The sequence below is a fragment of the Enoplosus armatus genome, chromosome 23 (genome assembly GCF_043641665.1).
Source record: "Enoplosus armatus isolate fEnoArm2 chromosome 23, fEnoArm2.hap1, whole genome shotgun sequence".
NCBI lineage: Eukaryota > Metazoa > Chordata > Actinopteri > Centrarchiformes > Enoplosidae > Enoplosus > Enoplosus armatus.
Window position 1 is genome coordinate 15,669,329 of NC_092202.1, and position 18,236 is coordinate 15,687,564.

At 42.6% G+C, this 18,236-nt stretch overlaps 1 protein-coding gene across 1 annotated transcript in view; it reads left to right on the forward strand.

Moving 5' to 3' along the window:
* Positions 1–18,236, forward strand: part of ank2b (ankyrin 2b, neuronal) — a 102,653-nt gene that overhangs the window by 39,988 nt on the left and 44,429 nt on the right. Inside the window, exons 6-24 of the mRNA XM_070930280.1 lie at positions 194–379; positions 4,191–4,214; positions 5,816–5,824; positions 6,504–6,602; positions 7,596–7,694; positions 8,284–8,382; positions 10,120–10,317; positions 10,460–10,558; positions 11,227–11,325; positions 11,474–11,572; positions 11,688–11,885; positions 14,493–14,591; positions 14,963–15,061; positions 15,349–15,546; positions 15,913–16,011; positions 16,115–16,213; positions 16,541–16,639; positions 16,728–16,826; positions 17,609–17,681. Coding sequence (XP_070786381.1) covers positions 194–379; positions 4,191–4,214; positions 5,816–5,824; positions 6,504–6,602; positions 7,596–7,694; positions 8,284–8,382; positions 10,120–10,317; positions 10,460–10,558; positions 11,227–11,325; positions 11,474–11,572; positions 11,688–11,885; positions 14,493–14,591; positions 14,963–15,061; positions 15,349–15,546; positions 15,913–16,011; positions 16,115–16,213; positions 16,541–16,639; positions 16,728–16,826; positions 17,609–17,681 — 2,074 coding nt within the window. The remainder of the gene's footprint in view (positions 1–193; positions 380–4,190; positions 4,215–5,815; positions 5,825–6,503; positions 6,603–7,595; positions 7,695–8,283; positions 8,383–10,119; positions 10,318–10,459; positions 10,559–11,226; positions 11,326–11,473; positions 11,573–11,687; positions 11,886–14,492; positions 14,592–14,962; positions 15,062–15,348; positions 15,547–15,912; positions 16,012–16,114; positions 16,214–16,540; positions 16,640–16,727; positions 16,827–17,608; positions 17,682–18,236) is intronic.

Sequence of the window (18,236 nt, forward strand, 5' to 3'; positions counted from 1 at the left end):
AAAAGGAAAACTCAGGGCAGGACTCTGAATTTATCATCTCAAAATTAGAGGTATATTATATCGTATCATGTTAGATATTACAGTAACACTTTGCTGGACATTCCCAGATTAAGAATGCTTGAAAATGAAATGTAGCTAATCCCTTCAACCTGTCCTCTCCTCCACCCTCTCGTCCCCGTCTTCCCTCGTCCAGGATGGCTTCACCCCTCTGGCCATTGCCCTCCAGCAGGGCCACAACCAGGTGGTTTCCATCTTGCTGGAGAACGACACTAAAGGCAAGGTCCGCCTTCCTGCCTTGCACATTGCCGCCCGCAAGGACGACACCAAGTCGGCCGCCCTGCTCCTCCAGAACGACCACAACGCCGATGTCCAGTCGAAAGTATGCCCATTGCACAGTTTGACTCTGAGGGGTTGGCATGTGTGGAAGTCGAGCTCACAGTCAAGCGTTTTGTGTGTCCGTACTGTGGTTATGAAGTCTGTGAATTATGTGAGGCGGTATTGGATTTAGTGATATTTGAGGTACAGAGCGCAGAAGGGGCAAAGCCTCGAAAACCAGCCCAGCTTTCTTCTAAATGTCAGTGGTGTTAGAATGCTAACAATGCGTAAACCCATGGGTCCTGTAAGAGCCTTTGGATGGAAAGACCTCGTTTACATCTGCTGTTAAAATGTGGTCTGTATCTGGATAAGTTACCCCGATAGTCATCAGCTCTTCTCATTACATCCACACCTTTATAATCACAGGGTCTCATTTTTCTTGCTCATTATGCAAAGCAGGTGAGTAGGTGGAAAGCTGGAAACAAACAATAACATGGAATCCAATTGTGTGGACTCCTTTATGTGTGGGCTGTGCCGACATTATTGCCAGCGGTGACGACGGTAGTACCCGCAGTGATGAGGTTTCTACCCACAGTGATGATCTCTCAACCCATAGCGATGACATTCCTACCTCCCCGCAGTTTTGACGTTTCTATACACATATATAAGGTGCGGGAAAACATTTCTGCCCATGTTTATGATCGTTCTAACCACAGTTGGGGACATTTCTATGTAAGCTAATGCCAGGATGATGTTTTTTTTTTTCTTCCTCCCAGAGACTTTTTCGTGAGCAGTTTCCATGCTATCTCCTAACAGTCTAGGGGTGTTCAGCACCTGTACGAACAAATCTTTAACACCGAATCTTCAAGCTGAACCGACTATACTGAATCACGTTACTGAGCAGTGCTGCTCCCTTTCAGCTGTGGTACGGATCATGTCACTTCCTCGTTAAAAGCTTACCCTATTTCAGCCGTGTTGCAAATGGAGTGTTGCAGGGATGACGAATGACACTTACACGTTTTGTTCAGCGAGATAATCTTCACCAAGAAACGCCACTTTTATGATTTTTGAAGCATAAATGGGCTAAAATGCTAACGTTAGGCTATAAACGAACTACAGCACAGTCGCATTACTTCATCGTCACCACCGCTGAGCTGAGAGAGAGAGAGCTGAGAGAATATAAATAGATATAGATATATAGACAGATAGACATAGAGTATAAACACAATGAAGCTGTAAAGGCGGACTAGTGAGTAGATGACTTTCTGTGTTCGGCATGAAGATGTTTAATGTCCGCGGCAAACTCTGTAGTCTGATTTAGCCGCTTGTTAGCAACCGGCTTTTTGAGACACGTAAAAGCTTCAAAATTCATGAGTGGGGGTATCTACTGACATATTTTATGTCGAAGAACAAAACGTTGAAATCTCTTAAGCTTGTGTTAACCATTGACTTCCAGACGAGGGAAGTACAAAAAACGAGGGAAGTGTAAAAATGCTAACTCATTTTCGGGTTTTATGACTCAGTCCTCATTCCTGCAGCACTCTATAGATGGCTGTTGCGTTATTAATCTTATAAACAGGCCTAGTTTTGTACTGAACCAGCAACAGACTACTTACTACAGTCAGAACAGCCTCTACATTAGCATTGGTCAATGTTGGTTTCTTTTAACCACGACCACAAACCTTCCTAAACCATAACCAAACCATATATTAACCATGGAGATGAGGTTGTTTCGGAAGACTGTTACCTATTGTGTTGTTCAGACTGGAAGGCTTGTTGTTGGGGGAAAAAAAAACAACAGCAAAAAAAAAAACTGGGACTGGGAAAGACAGGAAAGTGAAAATGTGATCTTGCGTTGCCCTCCAAATGATATCTTACAAATGCTAATGTGAGCACATAATTAACATCTGACTGGCCAGTTCAGTCAACTCTGGATGTCGTCTGGCAGATTGGATGTCATTGTGTCCCGTTAGCGGTGGCAGTTATTTCCTTGATTGATTTATCCAGATACCAATCACAGCAGGTGTAAATAGGGTCCCCTAACATATATATGTACGATTTCGTGTGTGCCAGAAGACCGCCGACTAATAACTTGATGTACTTGTCCTACGAAGCTGTATATCTGTGAATAGTGTGTTCGTGTCTCCATCTGTCTGTCTGTGCACCTCTCTGTTTCCTCTCTCTCACTCAGTGTCTCTGTACCTGCCACGTCACTCCTGGTCCTGCCACTAACTGGGTCTCTCCCTCTTTTCTTTTTCTCCCTTCCTCTCTTTAAATGCTTCCTCTCACCCCCACCATCACCCCCTCCTTCCCCTCGCTGCACCGGTGTCTAAGTGTAGCACTGTCCACTGCATGGAGTGTGCCACTGTCTGCAGGTTGTATGGTGGTGATATTTAACGCTGCATGCAACCAATTGGGGGGTGGGTGGAGGGGTTAAAGTGTCAATCCGGTGTTAGTGGGAATTCACAGTTACCTGTTGATGCGGGAAGACTCATTTTTAGTCACAACTGTCCCTCTGATACCGGATAGCGGCTTGAAGTGACGTGGCTAGCGTGAAGATAGTTTACCAGCCTTCCTGAATGTTAAGTATTGCTTCCGCAGTAACTGCAGTGTATTTCAACAAGGCACCAATTATGTTACGCAAGAAAACACAGTGGAGGCAAACTCGGTATATATGCGTGCGTTTAGTATTGTGCCATATGTGGTTAGGATGCGATGCAGCCCCGACTCAACATGAGTCATAGGAAAGGCCCCAGAGGAGAAGAGCTATAAACGGCAGCATGTCACACTCAACCACACATGTACACATAAAAACACATATTGCTGTCACACACGAGGCACAGTTCTAATCAAATACCTTTTAATAATAATACTTGTTTCTACATAGTCTAGCTAAACGCTCAGCCTGTTTACAAGCAGCTGTAGCAATGTTACCGTGTTCTGAGATCTCAGCAATCCCTTAAAACAATGTTAGTGTTATCGTAACAGTCAGAAATGATGACCAAATCTGCAAAAATAACAGCCGCGTTGTAATAAAGCGGGAATTATCCTTCAAAGAAAGACTGTGCGTTTACTTATGTAGTAAAACCTTTCAAATGGTTGTCTGTGACACGCTAAAATGCAGCGTAACGGAGTCATAAGGGCAGCACGCTGACTCAACGCACGCCTTCATTTAGCTAAAAGTTAGCTAACATTAGCCGCCATGAGTGGCTGCTGCAGCCCCCGTGCATTTAAATGGGCAAGGGGTTCATTTTTATTCCTTACGAATGTAGCTTTTCATTTCTGAGGATGAACGCGTTATTTCTCCATTAAAAGTTAAATAGGCTCGATTTTGATGAAACTCTGGGAGCCAGTTTCAACAAATCCAACGGAATGCAAAGCTTTCAGTAAATCAGTACCTGCTTTGCTGATGTAATAGTACATCGTTGTTTTTGTTCATTCCTTCCTGTCTCTTGCAATGACACGGTTCCAGCTGATTAGGTGTGATGATTTTCTACGTTTGATGTCTTTTTAACATGAAAATCTGTGTGAGTTTGACATTTGAAGATGTCCCTTTGGACTCTGGGAAGTAGCAACGAGCATTGTTCACTGTCCACTATTTTAGACCGAACAATTAATCTCTAAAAAAAACAAAAACAAATGACATCCCAGCAAGTCAAGAGGCTTTGACATGCATCACTTCTGTGTGAACCGGGCGTCAGCTGTACTGAGAGCACATTAAAGGGAAGTGACACCCCCCACCACCCCACCCCAGCCACGTCGCTTGCCAGTTTAGTGTCTTGACTGCACAGCGGCCTCTGAGCCCACAGAGCAGCGGTGTGTTAAAACGAGCCTAACTGAACTGATCTTTCCCTCCCTCATTCCCGCCGCTTCAGATGATGGTCAATAGGACTACTGAGGTATACACACGCTCCTTTAACTCTCCACAGATTCACTATACAGTCCCATCCCTTTGTTCTTTCTCTTTTCTTTCCTTTTACCGTTCATTTATTTCACCTCCACAGCACTGCATGGTGTAAATAAGAATTCCCACAGTTTTATGTTGGTTTGGTACAATACGAGGTCGACATGCACGGCTGACACGAATGGCCAAGCTACTGCCGTGTGTCCTGCGCTCTTCTTATATTTCGTTGAATCATTCTCTGTCTGTATGCATTTTCTTTTCTTTTTTTTCACTCCAGTTTTTATTACATTTATCACTGGCTCAGAAAGCCTCTTTTGTTTTTGTCACATGTGACCCTCAATACATTTAGAAAATACATCTAAACAACATCATTATTGAGATGTACAGTTTACTGATTTATTTTAAATGATCCCATTTTCACCCTGCTAGGTTTTGATTTGATGAATACTGTGCTGATGCATTTTGCCACAGCTGTGAATGTATATTGTCTACTAGCCTGTCTTTGTAATTTGGCCTGTTTATGTTGTGTTGCATGATTTCTAGAGACGCACTATGGACTACTTCTTTTAAAACAGTACTGGTTAATTGATTGCAAATATTACAATGCACTTCCTGTATGGAAGTCCAATGCTGCCAAAATAACAATGAAATAATTCAATCAAATTGAAATTGTATTTTCCATCCGTGTGCCCATGATATAAGACAAATTTGAAATTGAAATTAAAAGGATGAAAATCAGATTCTTATTTTCATGTTTGAAAATGCATAAATGACCAATAATTTTCCATGTACTCCAAAGCAGAACACTGACAGAATGCTAACGAAATTGAACGTAATTCACGTTTGTTTTCATTGTCAAATATGCAGACAATGTGCAACCTACGTGATCTTGAAAATGCAAACTGGACCTTTACATTTTGTTCAACTCTGTCTGGAGATCAGAGCAAATGAAATAAAATGGTGTCCATTTCATTGACTATGACAAATTCCATAAAGGACACCTGGGAGAATCCTCCCATAATAAAAATGACCATAAAAACATAATTTCATTTTTCAGGTATTTGATCAAATGAAAATGATCACTGTATGGCAGTGTTTTGCTTTGGAGTGAACTGAAAATGATTTGTCATTTAATTTTTAAAACATTGTTGGCATTAATTATGCATTTTCAAAGATGAAAACAATCCTGACATATTTTAACATACACACAAATGGAAAATTGAGCTTGATGAAATTATTTTATTTCAACTTTGGCAGTCCTGGTCTTCCATTCTTAACAGCTTCCTGATCAAGTATTTCAAGTGCATGCTTTTCTATGGAAGATCTTCAAATAACTGGTATATAACTTTTGCACTTTTACTGCTACAAAAACAAAAAAATGCTAATCAATAACGGCATGGGAAGCTTAAGAAGCTTTAGAAATACGAGCTGCCTGGCCAAAGACTTGGTATCGAATAGGATGTTGCATCCACGCTACCTTCATTTGCACCATTCAAAGCTTTTGACTGTGTAAAGTTTTTGAACCATCACGTTAGTCACTGTATTCTTCACACTTTGTAAACAACTTTTTCACATTAAATCGGACCACACTTACAGAATGGCAAGGTAAGGCAAGAATTTCGCAACTACTCCAACCTCCTCTGCAATCTCTAACTTTTCTCATATACTTCTCATTGCTAACTCTTAATACTTCTACATGACGTACAGTTGACATAGTGCACTTTGGTGTTGATCACAAATGTACCCTGCGCCACTTTATGATTTTACTATGATTTGGTGTTGTTTGGGTAGCTAATATTGTTTGTCCATCTTCATGTCAATCTTGATGACAATCTGTGTGTACTGTACATCTATTTGTTCTGCTTTCGTTCTTGTCCTTTTCTTTTCAAATTGTGTTGTTTTTTTTTGTTTTGTTTTTTAACCGGGGAAAGGCATTCCTTTACTTTTCTTTCTGTGGTTGATAACTTGCATGGAAGTCATGTGTCTGAGCGTGTTCTGGGGTCGTGCGTGTGGGTGCTTCATAGTCTGACTTGAATATTTTTTTAAAAATTCAGATTTTTATTTAGATTTTTTAAAAATTTTTATTATTATTATTATTGTTTTTACCTTTTTCCAATTTTCTTTTGCTTTCTAGTTTAGTTTTTGTTCACCCTGTGATGCTTAATGCGACTGCTGCATGCTGGGAAGACCGAAAGCTCAAGACACACGAGTCAAGGACATGAAGTAAAGGCTAATGTCTGACGTCTTCCCCTCCTCCTCCTCTCTGTGTGTCTGTCTCTTTCAGAGTGGATTCACCCCCCTGCATATCGCTGCCCACTATGGCAACGTCAATGTGGCCACGCTCCTGCTGAACCGAGGGGCGGCGGTCGACTTCACGGCAAGGGTAGGGTTCATTCAGGTCTGATAATTTGGCTTTTGCCCTGGCCCCTAGTCATGCCCAACATATTGGAGGTTTCTGCGGGGCGGGGACGCTAACACTGATAAACATGCTAGTAAAATGCTAACACAGCTGTATAGCCAGTATATCAGTAATGTTGGAATGACATTGTTAGCTCATGTTTGTCAGTTTTTAAGTGTCTAGTGTTTTCTTTCTTTCTGTCTTTTTTTTTTTTTTTTTTAAACAACAAATTCACAGGTCCTATTTTTAGCCATGTGAGCAGTGTGGATAAAAATAGCTTCTTCCTCTCCCCTCGGCACGCTGCAAAAGAAAACACAAACACAAAAGGCACGCGCCTCGCACGCCGCAACACGTTTGAAGACTTAAAACCCTACTTGGTTAAAAGGGTGTGAGAGAATGCACTCGTCCTCCCGTTTGAGAGAGCACCCGACTTTACTGGTTCAATTATGACAAAACCCAGAGTTTCTTAAACAAGTGCAGGTCATGTGGATCTGGACAAAAAACATTTTGTAGTGTCAAACTACTAGCAAACCTACTTTCACTGTGTACCAATTTAAGAGCCCTCAACGTAGGAGTGAAAAGCACAAGATATAACATTCAAATGCTGATATATTTTATTTTGAAATGAAATGTGTTTAATGACTGGTCTTTGCCTTTTAAATTAAATGTAATTTTGCTAATTGTTTATTTGCATTGTATGTTATTGTTTTACATATTTCTTTTGAACATGGCACGTTGTTTTAATTTGAAGGGGATTTTGTTTGATTATGACATTTCACTTTTAATTGTTTTATATATGATTCCAATTTCTTTTGTTGTTGAAAGAATTACTGTAACGTTCGCTCCTCTCATACAACAGTATGATAACATATGAGTTGTGGATTCAATTTCAATAGTAGTAACATTTTGATTACATTTTTAATATCTAACTAAGACAAATTGCTTGTCTAAAAGTCATTTCCCCCCCCTTCTGTGTAGAATGGGATTACTCCTCTACATGTGGCGTCCAAGCGTGGCAACACTAACATGGTTGGCCTGTTGCTGGACCGAGGCTCTCAGATTGACGCTAAAACAAGGGTGAGTATCGTGGGGTAAACCCGAACTATGGCGACAGTATCTCAGTTGTGAATGATAGACTTTAACGTCCTCATGAGTTAGCATTCATTATTTTACTGACATGACTCAAGTCAAATGTCTCTGAAGCAAAAGCAAATAAATTACCAGCTCATTACTGTGATCTCATTTGACAACGACAGATGTGAATATGAGCTTAATGCTGCTGTTTTCGGTTCAGCTGGAGCTCAGTGGGTCAAATTCAGTATCACACCGGACATCCCGACCCCTGCTGGGTGTTATTCGGTTGCGTGCCAGCCAGCAGGACAGTTGTGTAATTAGCTGTATTTGACTCCAACCAACACAAACGACATGCAGCCTGGTTTAGTCACCAGCTACATCAGCATGTAGAGGAGTGACGCTGCTATGTCACAGCACCTGGTGACGTATTTTTCAGATTAAAGCTCCCATATTGTGCTCATTTTCATTTCAGCAGACCTGTAAGCCACTGACCTCATTTGACCAGACATCAGTAAAGTTAAATCGCTGCTGCTCTTTAGCCTCCAACCAAGTCACTGTCAGTATGTATTGACTGAATCTGTGTGTTCCGTAGGATGGACTGACTCCCCTTCACTGCGCCGCTCGGAGCGGACATGATACATCTGTGGAGCTGCTGCTGGAGAGAGGAGCGCCCTTGCTGGCCAGGACCAAGGTGCGTCACATGTCCATTCCCCTTCCACAGCTAACAAGAGACACAAGCATGTTACTCAGTGCGGACCCCAGGAAGAGTTGCTCCCTTGGTAGAGGCTATTGGGGATCCAAATAAATAAAATAAAATAAATAATTAAACAGTCACTTTTTTAAAAACTGTCCTATTAGCTGGTTAACAGATTCAAAGTGAGTGTACACTCAACACCCTCCTCTAACTTATAATGTCCTGACATACGGTTCTCTACATAAAATAGTGCAGTACATAGTGTATATAGACTGTATAATAATATGGTTCTTTAGGCTTTGGACTTCTCGTGGTGCAGTCAAGAACTAGAGAGAGCTGCAGGAATGAGTCCTAAAACCCGGAAATGACGATTTTTACACTTCCTGTTCCCTCGTCTGGAAGTCGATGGGTTTTTGGTTAGATGCCTGAAATAAGGTCTGTGGTTAACACAAGCTTAAGAGATTTACACGTCAGTAGATACCCCCACTCGTGAATTTTGGAGCTTTTACGTGTCTTAAAAAAGGCGGTTGCTAACAAGCGGCTAAATGAGACTACAGAGGTTGTCGCGGACATTAAACGTCTTCATGCCGAACACGGAAAGTCATCTACTCACTAGTCCGCCTTTACAGCCTACAGTTGTGTTTATACTCTACATCTATCTGTCTATATATCTATATCTATCTATAGTCTCTTAAAAGTGAAGCTTAGTGGTGGTGACGTTGAAGTCATGCGACCGTGCTGCAGTTAGTTTGTAGCCAAACGTTAAATCCTAAAAGTGGTGTTCATTAGTGAAGATTAACTTGCCGAACAAAGAATCTTGCCCTGTAAGAATCATAAACTTTCGTTTGTCACTGAGCTCGTTTTCTGCAATAATCCAAAATCCCATTGGCTTTTTGTGGAGGGAACCGGGGCGATGCAAAGTTGCGGGTTTGTCTACAAAAATACGTCCAATCCTGCAACACTCTATTTCAAATAACGTTTTTTGGGAATTAAACTACTTGTAAAAAAAAAAAGAGTCAGATGAGAAGATTGAAAGCAATGCCATCTTTATCCATCCAATACAAAGGTTTCTTGTTTATTTAACAGATGTAGAAATAGAGATATAAATATGAGACGTGGTTTTAAAAGCAGAAATCCAAGGTGGCTGCTGGATGCATTGATCAGTCGTGTGCTAGCTAACAAGGAACAACATGTAGATAAGACAGCTTTCATGCTTTCGACAAAGCTAGCATAGCTCTGTTCCCCTTAGTTCCCCTAATTTCCGGTCTATGTGCTAAGCTAGGCTAAACATGTCCAATACTATACTCCCATTTCAAATAAAAACAAGACAACTTTGAAGTCTGCTTTAACCTGTTCACAGACACGTTTGACACATTTCGGCCTCGTAAGGTTGATTTCGCTAACATGCTAGCAGTTGCCTGTTCACACATCCAGCAAACGCAGAGCAACAATTGCATTCAAGTGGTGTTGAATGTCAATCTATATTCACTCTCCCTTTAGCTCTGCTACGATCAACCTCGATCAGCTCCTGAGAGAAACGTCTGGCTCCTTAGCTGCTAAGGGCTCCACTTTGCTCACCAGCTAGTTGCTCACTATAATACGGAAAGAGGCTCTCAAGCTGATTTTGACAGACAGAAGGTTCTTCCACTAATCGTGGTTTTGTGTACATCGAAGATGCAGTGTTGTATTTTACAGCACGCAGCCAAACTAAATCACCTCTCCTTCACGCATTAGAATGGGCTGTCCCCTCTTCACATGGCGGCACAAGGCGACCACGTCGAATGCGTCAAACACCTCCTGCAGCACAAGGCTCCCGTTGATGATGTCACGTTGGACTACCTGACAGCGTTGCACGTGGCAGCTCACTGCGGCCACTACAGAGTCACTAAACTGCTGCTGGACAAGAGGGCCAACCCCAACGCCAGGGCACTGGTACGGTACACATAAGATGAGCTGTCATGTGACTAATGATCCCCCTGTGGACGTTCAAGCTGTGTATATAGACTCTGATGATTAAGGTGAACATTTAGTTGTGTTAAATGCCACGTCCCCCCCCCCCCCCCCCCCCCGACAGAATGGCTTCACCCCGCTGCACATAGCCTGCAAGAAGAACCGAGTGAAAGTGATGGAGCTGCTGGTCAAATATGGAGCCTCTATCCAGGCCATTACAGAGGTACGTCACATGACACAAATGTTTCCTTGAACCTGCTGGGGCGAGGCGGGTCAGGGCTGGTTGGTATCATATGTCTGGCTTAACCACCAGTTGCACCTGAAGGCACTTCTAAATAGTAGTAGATACAGGAGGTTAAAGCTTAAGTTTAATTGTCCAACTGGTTTAAGTTTACATTAATATTAAGAGCAATGCTAAGAAATGAATATTAAAGTAAACAATGGACAAATATGGACTGAAATGTATTCTCCTTATAACAAAATTCCATATGTACTAGGGGTGTAACAATTCGCCGATACAAATTGGAATCCAGCTTTAACGTTAAAGATGCGACTACATCGATACACGGACCCCCCCCGATCGATGTAAATGTACCGTGAACCGGGCCAACGGCCCGATTTCTAAAGTTACAAACCGGTTGACTGAGGCTTTGATGCTAATTCTGCACAGCGTCTCCACTCTCGTAAGAGGTCAAAGGTCAAGGTGACGAGAGTAGCGTTAGAAAAGTTATTTTTTTGTTGTTTTTTTAGTGTTTCCTACCAATTGTGTTGGCAGCTCTGCCCTAGCGAAAGCAGCCATTGGCTGGCCAGAAATTGCCAGATGACATCATGACATCATTTGACCCTCATTTGACCCTATTGTCCCTCTTTCACCTCCCTTCCCGTGTCCAGTCTGGTTTGACCCCCATCCACGTGGCAGCCTTTATGGGTCACCTGAACATCGTCCTGCTGCTGCTGCAGAACGGAGCTTCGCCCGACGTCAGCAATATTGTGAGTGATGGGGAAACGAGCCAATCAGAGGGAGGGAAAGGGACAGAGCATCTATTACGTATTACAGTGGCTGGTCAGCCAGTTTGGATTTGTGCTTGAATGTGTGTGTGTGTTGACCCATCTGTTGCCGTCTGTTGTGTGTGTACAGCGTGGGGAAACAGCGCTACACATGGCAGCCAGGGCAGGTCAGGTGGAGGTGGTCAGATGTCTGCTGAGGAACGGAGCAATGGTGGACGCCAGGGCACGGGTGAGACTGCTGTTATCTATAGCAGCACTACAGGGATGACTTTTTACTTCACTGCAGAATAAGCTACTATTTTTAAAATTAAGTGTTAATTGTTTTTCCACCGTGTCCTCTTCAGGAGGACCAGACTCCCCTCCACATTGCATCCCGTCTGGGGAAAACGGAGATTGTGCAGCTGCTGCTGCAACACATGGCACATCCTGACGCCGCCACGACCAACGGCTACACCCCCCTCCACATCTCCGCCAGGGAGGGGCAGGTGGAGACGGCCTCTGTCCTGCTAGAGGCCGGAGCTTCGCACTCACTGGCCACCAAGGTGGGTTGAGGAGACATGTTTAGTCTTTACATTTGAGTACTCGCACGCCAACTCCTCGAGGCGCGCTAGGAGCATTCAACATTCAGAATTTCATTCTTTCATTTAATGAGGATAAAAGGCAGCCGTGGTAGTCCATGAGGTTAATATTTCAAGAAATAGTTCAACTTTGTGGGAAATGCTCTCATGCCTGTGTGTTGAGCACGGAGCTGGAGTCAGGACACGGTTAGCCTAGCTTAGCATGAAGACTTTGAGCAGGGGGAAACAGCTAGCCTGGCTCTGTCCAAAGTTCAAAAATACACCTACCAACACCTGGAAAACTCACTGATTAATGTTGATACTCATTTGTTTAATACAAACACAATTTGTTGGTTTTCTCCCTGCTTCCAGCGTTTATGCTAAGCTAGGCTACGTTTTATTGCTCATGAATTCAACTTTTCACTTGCAATTCATTCTCAAATGTCACATAGTGCTTGCTTTAACCACAGGGAGCAAACTCTGATCTGAGGATTGTTTCTTTTAAGAACACACAAAGAAGTCGCTGAGTGTGAGCACAGGGCGCTTGCTAGGCGTCAGATGTCAACGCCGGTTAATTTTAAAAAAGAGAAGAAAAAAAAGGGAGGGGGGGTCTTTTTGTACTGCATTCTAGTGCCCTGATTTAGTGCCACCCAAGTTGAAACGACATGTACTGCTGCGGAAAAGTCTGGTTACCACAGCAGTAACAAATAGGATATACATAATATAGCGTAGCAGATAAGACAAGGACTAATGCTGAGTTTTGTGTATTATAAAAAAAAAAAGAAGAAACAATTTCTACAACAAAACAACCCAATCTGTTGAAAATACTACAGCAAATCCTCATCCACTTAAGCATACATTTGAACAGATTATCAGGTTGGAACAAATGTGCAATACCAGCGACTCATAGAACCAAATGTCCTGATGAAAGAATAGACTGCAAAGTGCAGCGACAGTACGATATAAGTGATGATCCCATGGTGCCCTCAGATAAAGAGGTTACTGTATGTTCAGGTCTCGGGCTGTTTTGACCCACTTTTTGATGAATGATGGATGAGGCCGCGGAGCCGCCGCTCTCCTCCTGAATTGTGCACGAAGGCTGAACACAAGTCGAGTGGTTTTCGTGGTTCGTCATCACTGTGGAGGTGTTTCACCCAGAGGAGGCCGCCCAGGCGTAATCTCCACTTTGCATCCAGCATCCTTGTAATTCATTCACACACTAATAAGGGTGAGACGACGCCTGTGTATTCGTCAGGGTTCAGTGGTTCTCCTCTCGCCACAACTCTTGATGTCTTTCTCCCTTGGTTTCTCTCTGGGGTTGGAAGGGTGTGGCCGTCGCTACGGAAACCAATTCAAGGAAAGTTGTTATTATGCAGGTTCATGATAGACCTTATCCTTGATTTGCTGAGTATTGTGTTTGTTTTATAACCCTCTCCTCTCCATCCTTTTTTAAAAAAAAATTATTTTTTAACTTTATTATCCAATCACCTCTTGCATCCGTTATAATCCAGAGTTTGACAAACAAAGGATGGCTCCCTCCATGGGCAGGGCTGTGCCGTAAACACACCGGTCACGTGGTTTCTGTCAGCTCCCGTCTAGTTCTGGATTTCAACATAGTTCAAGTGCCCCCTCTGCTGGATGAGAAAGTCATATAGTTTCATATTTTCGATTTAAGGTTACCTAGAATTGCATCAGCACGTCAGCAGGCTGGGAGTTCTCATTTTATGTCAATGACAAAACACCCATTAGGCCTCAGGGAATCCTATCTGATCATATTTTGTCCCATATTTTGTACATTTATCACGCTTTATGATCTCTCTGATAACAGCAGACCTAAAAAAAAAAAAATAACCCAGATAAAATGTCAATATGAAAATAAGTCAAATTAAACTATTCCTGTTATTTATCTTATCTTATTTTTATTTTTATTCTTATTGTTATTTTAGCTTTTATATTCTACTTATTTGTTATCAAAACAATAGCACCTTCAGACCACAGCAAATTCCTTGTAATGTATGTTACTTGGCAATAAACAGTTTCTGATTCTGATTCTGATTCTGATTCTCATGTTGCTGGACAACTCAGCCCCCCCCCCCCCCCCCCCCGCCCCGCAGGGCCCCACACCCCACTTTAACCCTTCTGTCTCTTCACTTGCGCTTAATAATCCATTCGCAAGCTTTGTAATCCCAGGGGGAAGTGTACAATCAATAAGGGGGAAGTGTTCAATCAATAATTAAATGTGTCAATAATTAAACACTTTAGGTTCATATTTATCCGTTTACCAAACTGTACAACCAAACCAAACTGGTGGGGGCTATGCTTTGTCTAGAGCATTTTACAAATCTACTGTAGCATGAAAGCGTCCTCCAGGGAAGACTTAAAAAAACCAAAACAAAAAAAAACCTCTCTTAATGTTAAAAGTCTCTTAATGTTGCACTTGAAGCAGTTCAGCATATTTAATATATAGTTTTTGGGCTGTATCCGCAAGATTACATCATGTCCCCATGATATATGCAATGATAATATGCATGGATATAGGTGGATGTAAATATCCTGTATTCACTGTTTCTCTGGGTTGTTTTCTCTCCACAGAAAGGTTTCACTCCCCTGCATGTGGCCTCCAAGTACGGAAGCCTGGACGTGGCCAAACTTCTGCTGCAGCGCCATGCTCCGCCTGATTCTGCAGGGAAGGTACGTGTCCAAAATGACAACCCTCGAACCATATCTTCATTGTTTTTACTGCACAGTCTGTGAGAGGATGCATATGATGTTTTCCTGCATGTAAATGTAAAAAGTTTGTACATCTGAATAGTGTGTTGCTAGTCTGAATAAAAATCAGCCCAATCCTTCATTTGATTAACTATGTCCTCCAGAAAACATAAAGCCTTTTTACATCAGGATTCCTTTTTTCTTTGAATATGTTTACCTTAATCGTAATATGGACCCCCACTCAGTGAACTCTTAATTCATCTCAATCTGCACTCGTGCGCCCCGTAACACTCCCTCTTAATGGCTTGCTGTTGCACTAATCCGCCGTGTCACTCACCGTGCGTCCCTTGCAGAATGGCCTCACCCCGCTCCACGTCGCAGCGCATTACGATAACCAGAAGGTGGCGCTCCTGCTTTTGGACAAAGGAGCGTCCCCCCACACCATGGCCAAGGTGAGGGTCCGCAGCGACGAGCTGAGTGGAAAGTTGTCAAGTGTAAGATGCTGGTGGACAGTTTAGCCAGCGCAATTCTGGCATCGTAAAACACCCTAACTTAACCGTTATAACTACTATAATATATATAAAACATTCGGTGCTATAAAAGATTATTTCATGACACCATTTGGACAACCTGGCTGTTCATGTTAGGTCCTAAAAACAGCCGGTTTTCAGCCGACAAGTCAACAACAAGCAGCCTCAGTAAACACTGCTTTCTCCCCCCACCCACCCTCATGAATCAGAACGGCTACACTCCCCTGCACATCGCGGCTAAGAAGAACCAGATGGACATCGCCACGGTGCTGCTGCAGTACGGCGCCGAGACCAACATCCTGACCAAGCAGGGCGTCACTCCGCTCCACCTGGCCTCCCAGGAGGGCCACGCGGACATAGCCGCCTTGCTCATGAGCAAGGGAGCCCAGATCAACGTCCCAACGAAGGTACTGTGGGAAAGATTTTTAAATGTATTTTCAGGAGCATTACATTACTTATACGAGTAGTATGACATAGTATGAGGAGCTATCAGTCATTGTGTTTCACCTATGCTATTGTGCCTCGCTTGTGTTCAATATAGCTACAGTATGAAGGTAATTCAATCTTAACCAAACCTGAAGCTGGCACTTTTGTAGATTTCGCTTTCCGAGAGGTGACAGGATATAAGGGGAGCGTGAGATCTACCTTCTTTGCAACGTCAAATTAGCTACGTTAGCTTAGCTTTGGCGAGAAAGAATGGACAGTCTGTGGTCTGAATTTGTTGATACACTAAGTGTTGTCTGTGTGTGTGTGTGTGTGTGTTCCTCATGCAGAGTGGCCTGACTGCCCTCCATCTGGCAGCCCAGGAGGATAAAGTGGCCGTTGCCGAGATCCTAGCCAGGAACGGAGCCAACCTCGACCAGCAGACCAAAGTACGAGCAACCTTTTTTTTCATATAGTACAACAGTATTTTCTTACAGTATGTGTTATATTTTTTGTTGGAGAATTCTAACACATTTTGCTGTCGTGCTGCAGTTGGGATACACCCCGCTCATTGTAGCGTGTCACTATGGTAACGCCAAGATGGTTAACTTCCTGCTTCAGAATGGAGCCAGCGTCAACGCCAAGACCAAGGTATTGAAACTCAAGCAAACGTTTGTAGTGCTCAATCATTATTATTATCTGAGCGCCACGTGTACCATTTTAAACATTCATTATTTTATAGTTATATTAAAAATAAAAAATATGTGTTCAGTTTCTTATTACAATGAGAAAGTTTTCTTATAATTTTAAGGGTAAAACTAAATATTTTCATGTTATATTGACATCTTTTTCCCCTCTGCGCTCCAAATGATTCTGAAAACTTGTCTTATTGTAACAACAATACCATTTTATCTTGTTGTGTCAAGATCAATATTTCGCCTTCTCACTTTTAATCTTCCGTATTCTTTCCTTTCCCAGAATGGATACACTCCCCTTCACCAGGCAGCCCAGCAAGGGAACACGCACATCATCAATGTGCTGCTTCTAAACGGTGCCAAGCCCAATGCTATCACTGTGGTACGTAAACAGATACAAAAAAACACACACACACACACGCTTATACATAGACAGACACACAGATGAATCACTGTGCTTTCTTGTCCAGAATGGTAACACTGCTCTGGGTATTGCTCGGAGGCTGGGCTACATCTCTGTGGTGGACACGCTGAGGGTTGTCACAGAGGAGATCATAACCACCACAACGGTATGTCACACACACACACACGCACACACAAGCACACACACACACACACACACACACACACACACACACACACACACCTACGTCACCATTAAATAACAGTAGCTAGAACGTGAGTGAGACCTGACAGCAGAAAAACTTAAACTTGGAAACTTAAACCTGATTAAACACTTTACGTGTGAAAGAAACGTTAGAGCTTGCACTGTGTCGACCCTTAGATATGTATATTTTTTTCTCCAATGCAGCTAACTTGATATCAGGTGAAATAGCCTTTAGGAGTTTTAGTCGTAAGTGCCTGAAGATGCCATGTGTACCAAACTGTCCATAACTGAGTTGTGGGCTATGTATTTCTTCCTTTAGGGGAGTAGAGTTGTTAGTTTTTAGATTTGTTAGTTAGTTGTTTAAGAGTGGGGGAAAAGACGTCTACAAATTATTCATTTCTCTAATACTTTCAGCCCAATTTTAATGTAGAAATGTAGATATCTTTAGACCTTTTATATCAGTGCTTCAGTGGATGGAACAGGGGTTCTGAATGCTCCCTGATCAGATCTGTTCTGCCAGATACATTTACTTTGGGTTTATTATTGATTTTTCCATTTCCATATAAATACAAACTGAGGACTCCACCCACACCATTTATATCAATGGAGGGTTAGGATAAATATTAGGAACAACCTCAGTATAATGCAATTTAATTCAACACCAGCACAAGCTGGAGTGTAGAGTGTGTGGCGTGAACTCGGGGGGCGGGGTTAATGGAGATGTGTTTCGTCCCATGCTGCCAGACGGTGACAGAGAAACACAAGCTGAACGTGCCGGAGACCATGACTGAAGTGCTGGATGTCTCGGATGAAGAGGGTGAGTCACGTTGTGCACAACATGAAACCACAATGTAGCCCTCGAAAGGGGAAAGTGCTATTCCAACCGTGTATCCCACAATACTGGGGATGAGACGGAAGAGGCAGATACTTCCCTCAATAGTTGGTAGCGATCAAAGCAGAGCTAAAAGTAGAGTGAATATTGGATTCCAGGAGCACAACCCAGATATATTCTAGTGTACCACCTACTCGTTGTTCTTGTACAACCTGTTCTGCTGCCCTCAAGTGGGCATAAAGTCTATTGATTAATGCAGTTTTAAGGATCTTGCTAGCTCATAATGCAGACTGAGTAACAAGACATTTAAATACTGTTTTAGATGATTGAAACTCTTAATTCCATGTCTTTTGTTTTTTGTTCATCTTCAATGATGATGTGTCAATACTCAATATCTGCTATTGACATCGGTACCAGACTTCAATAACCCACATTAGTTTAAGCCCTGTCCTATTTCAAGCCCAAATTGTGTTGTACACTAGAGATCAGAGGCCTTTCCTGACATGATTGGATTTTAGTTGATAGTGAGTGACTGTGCTG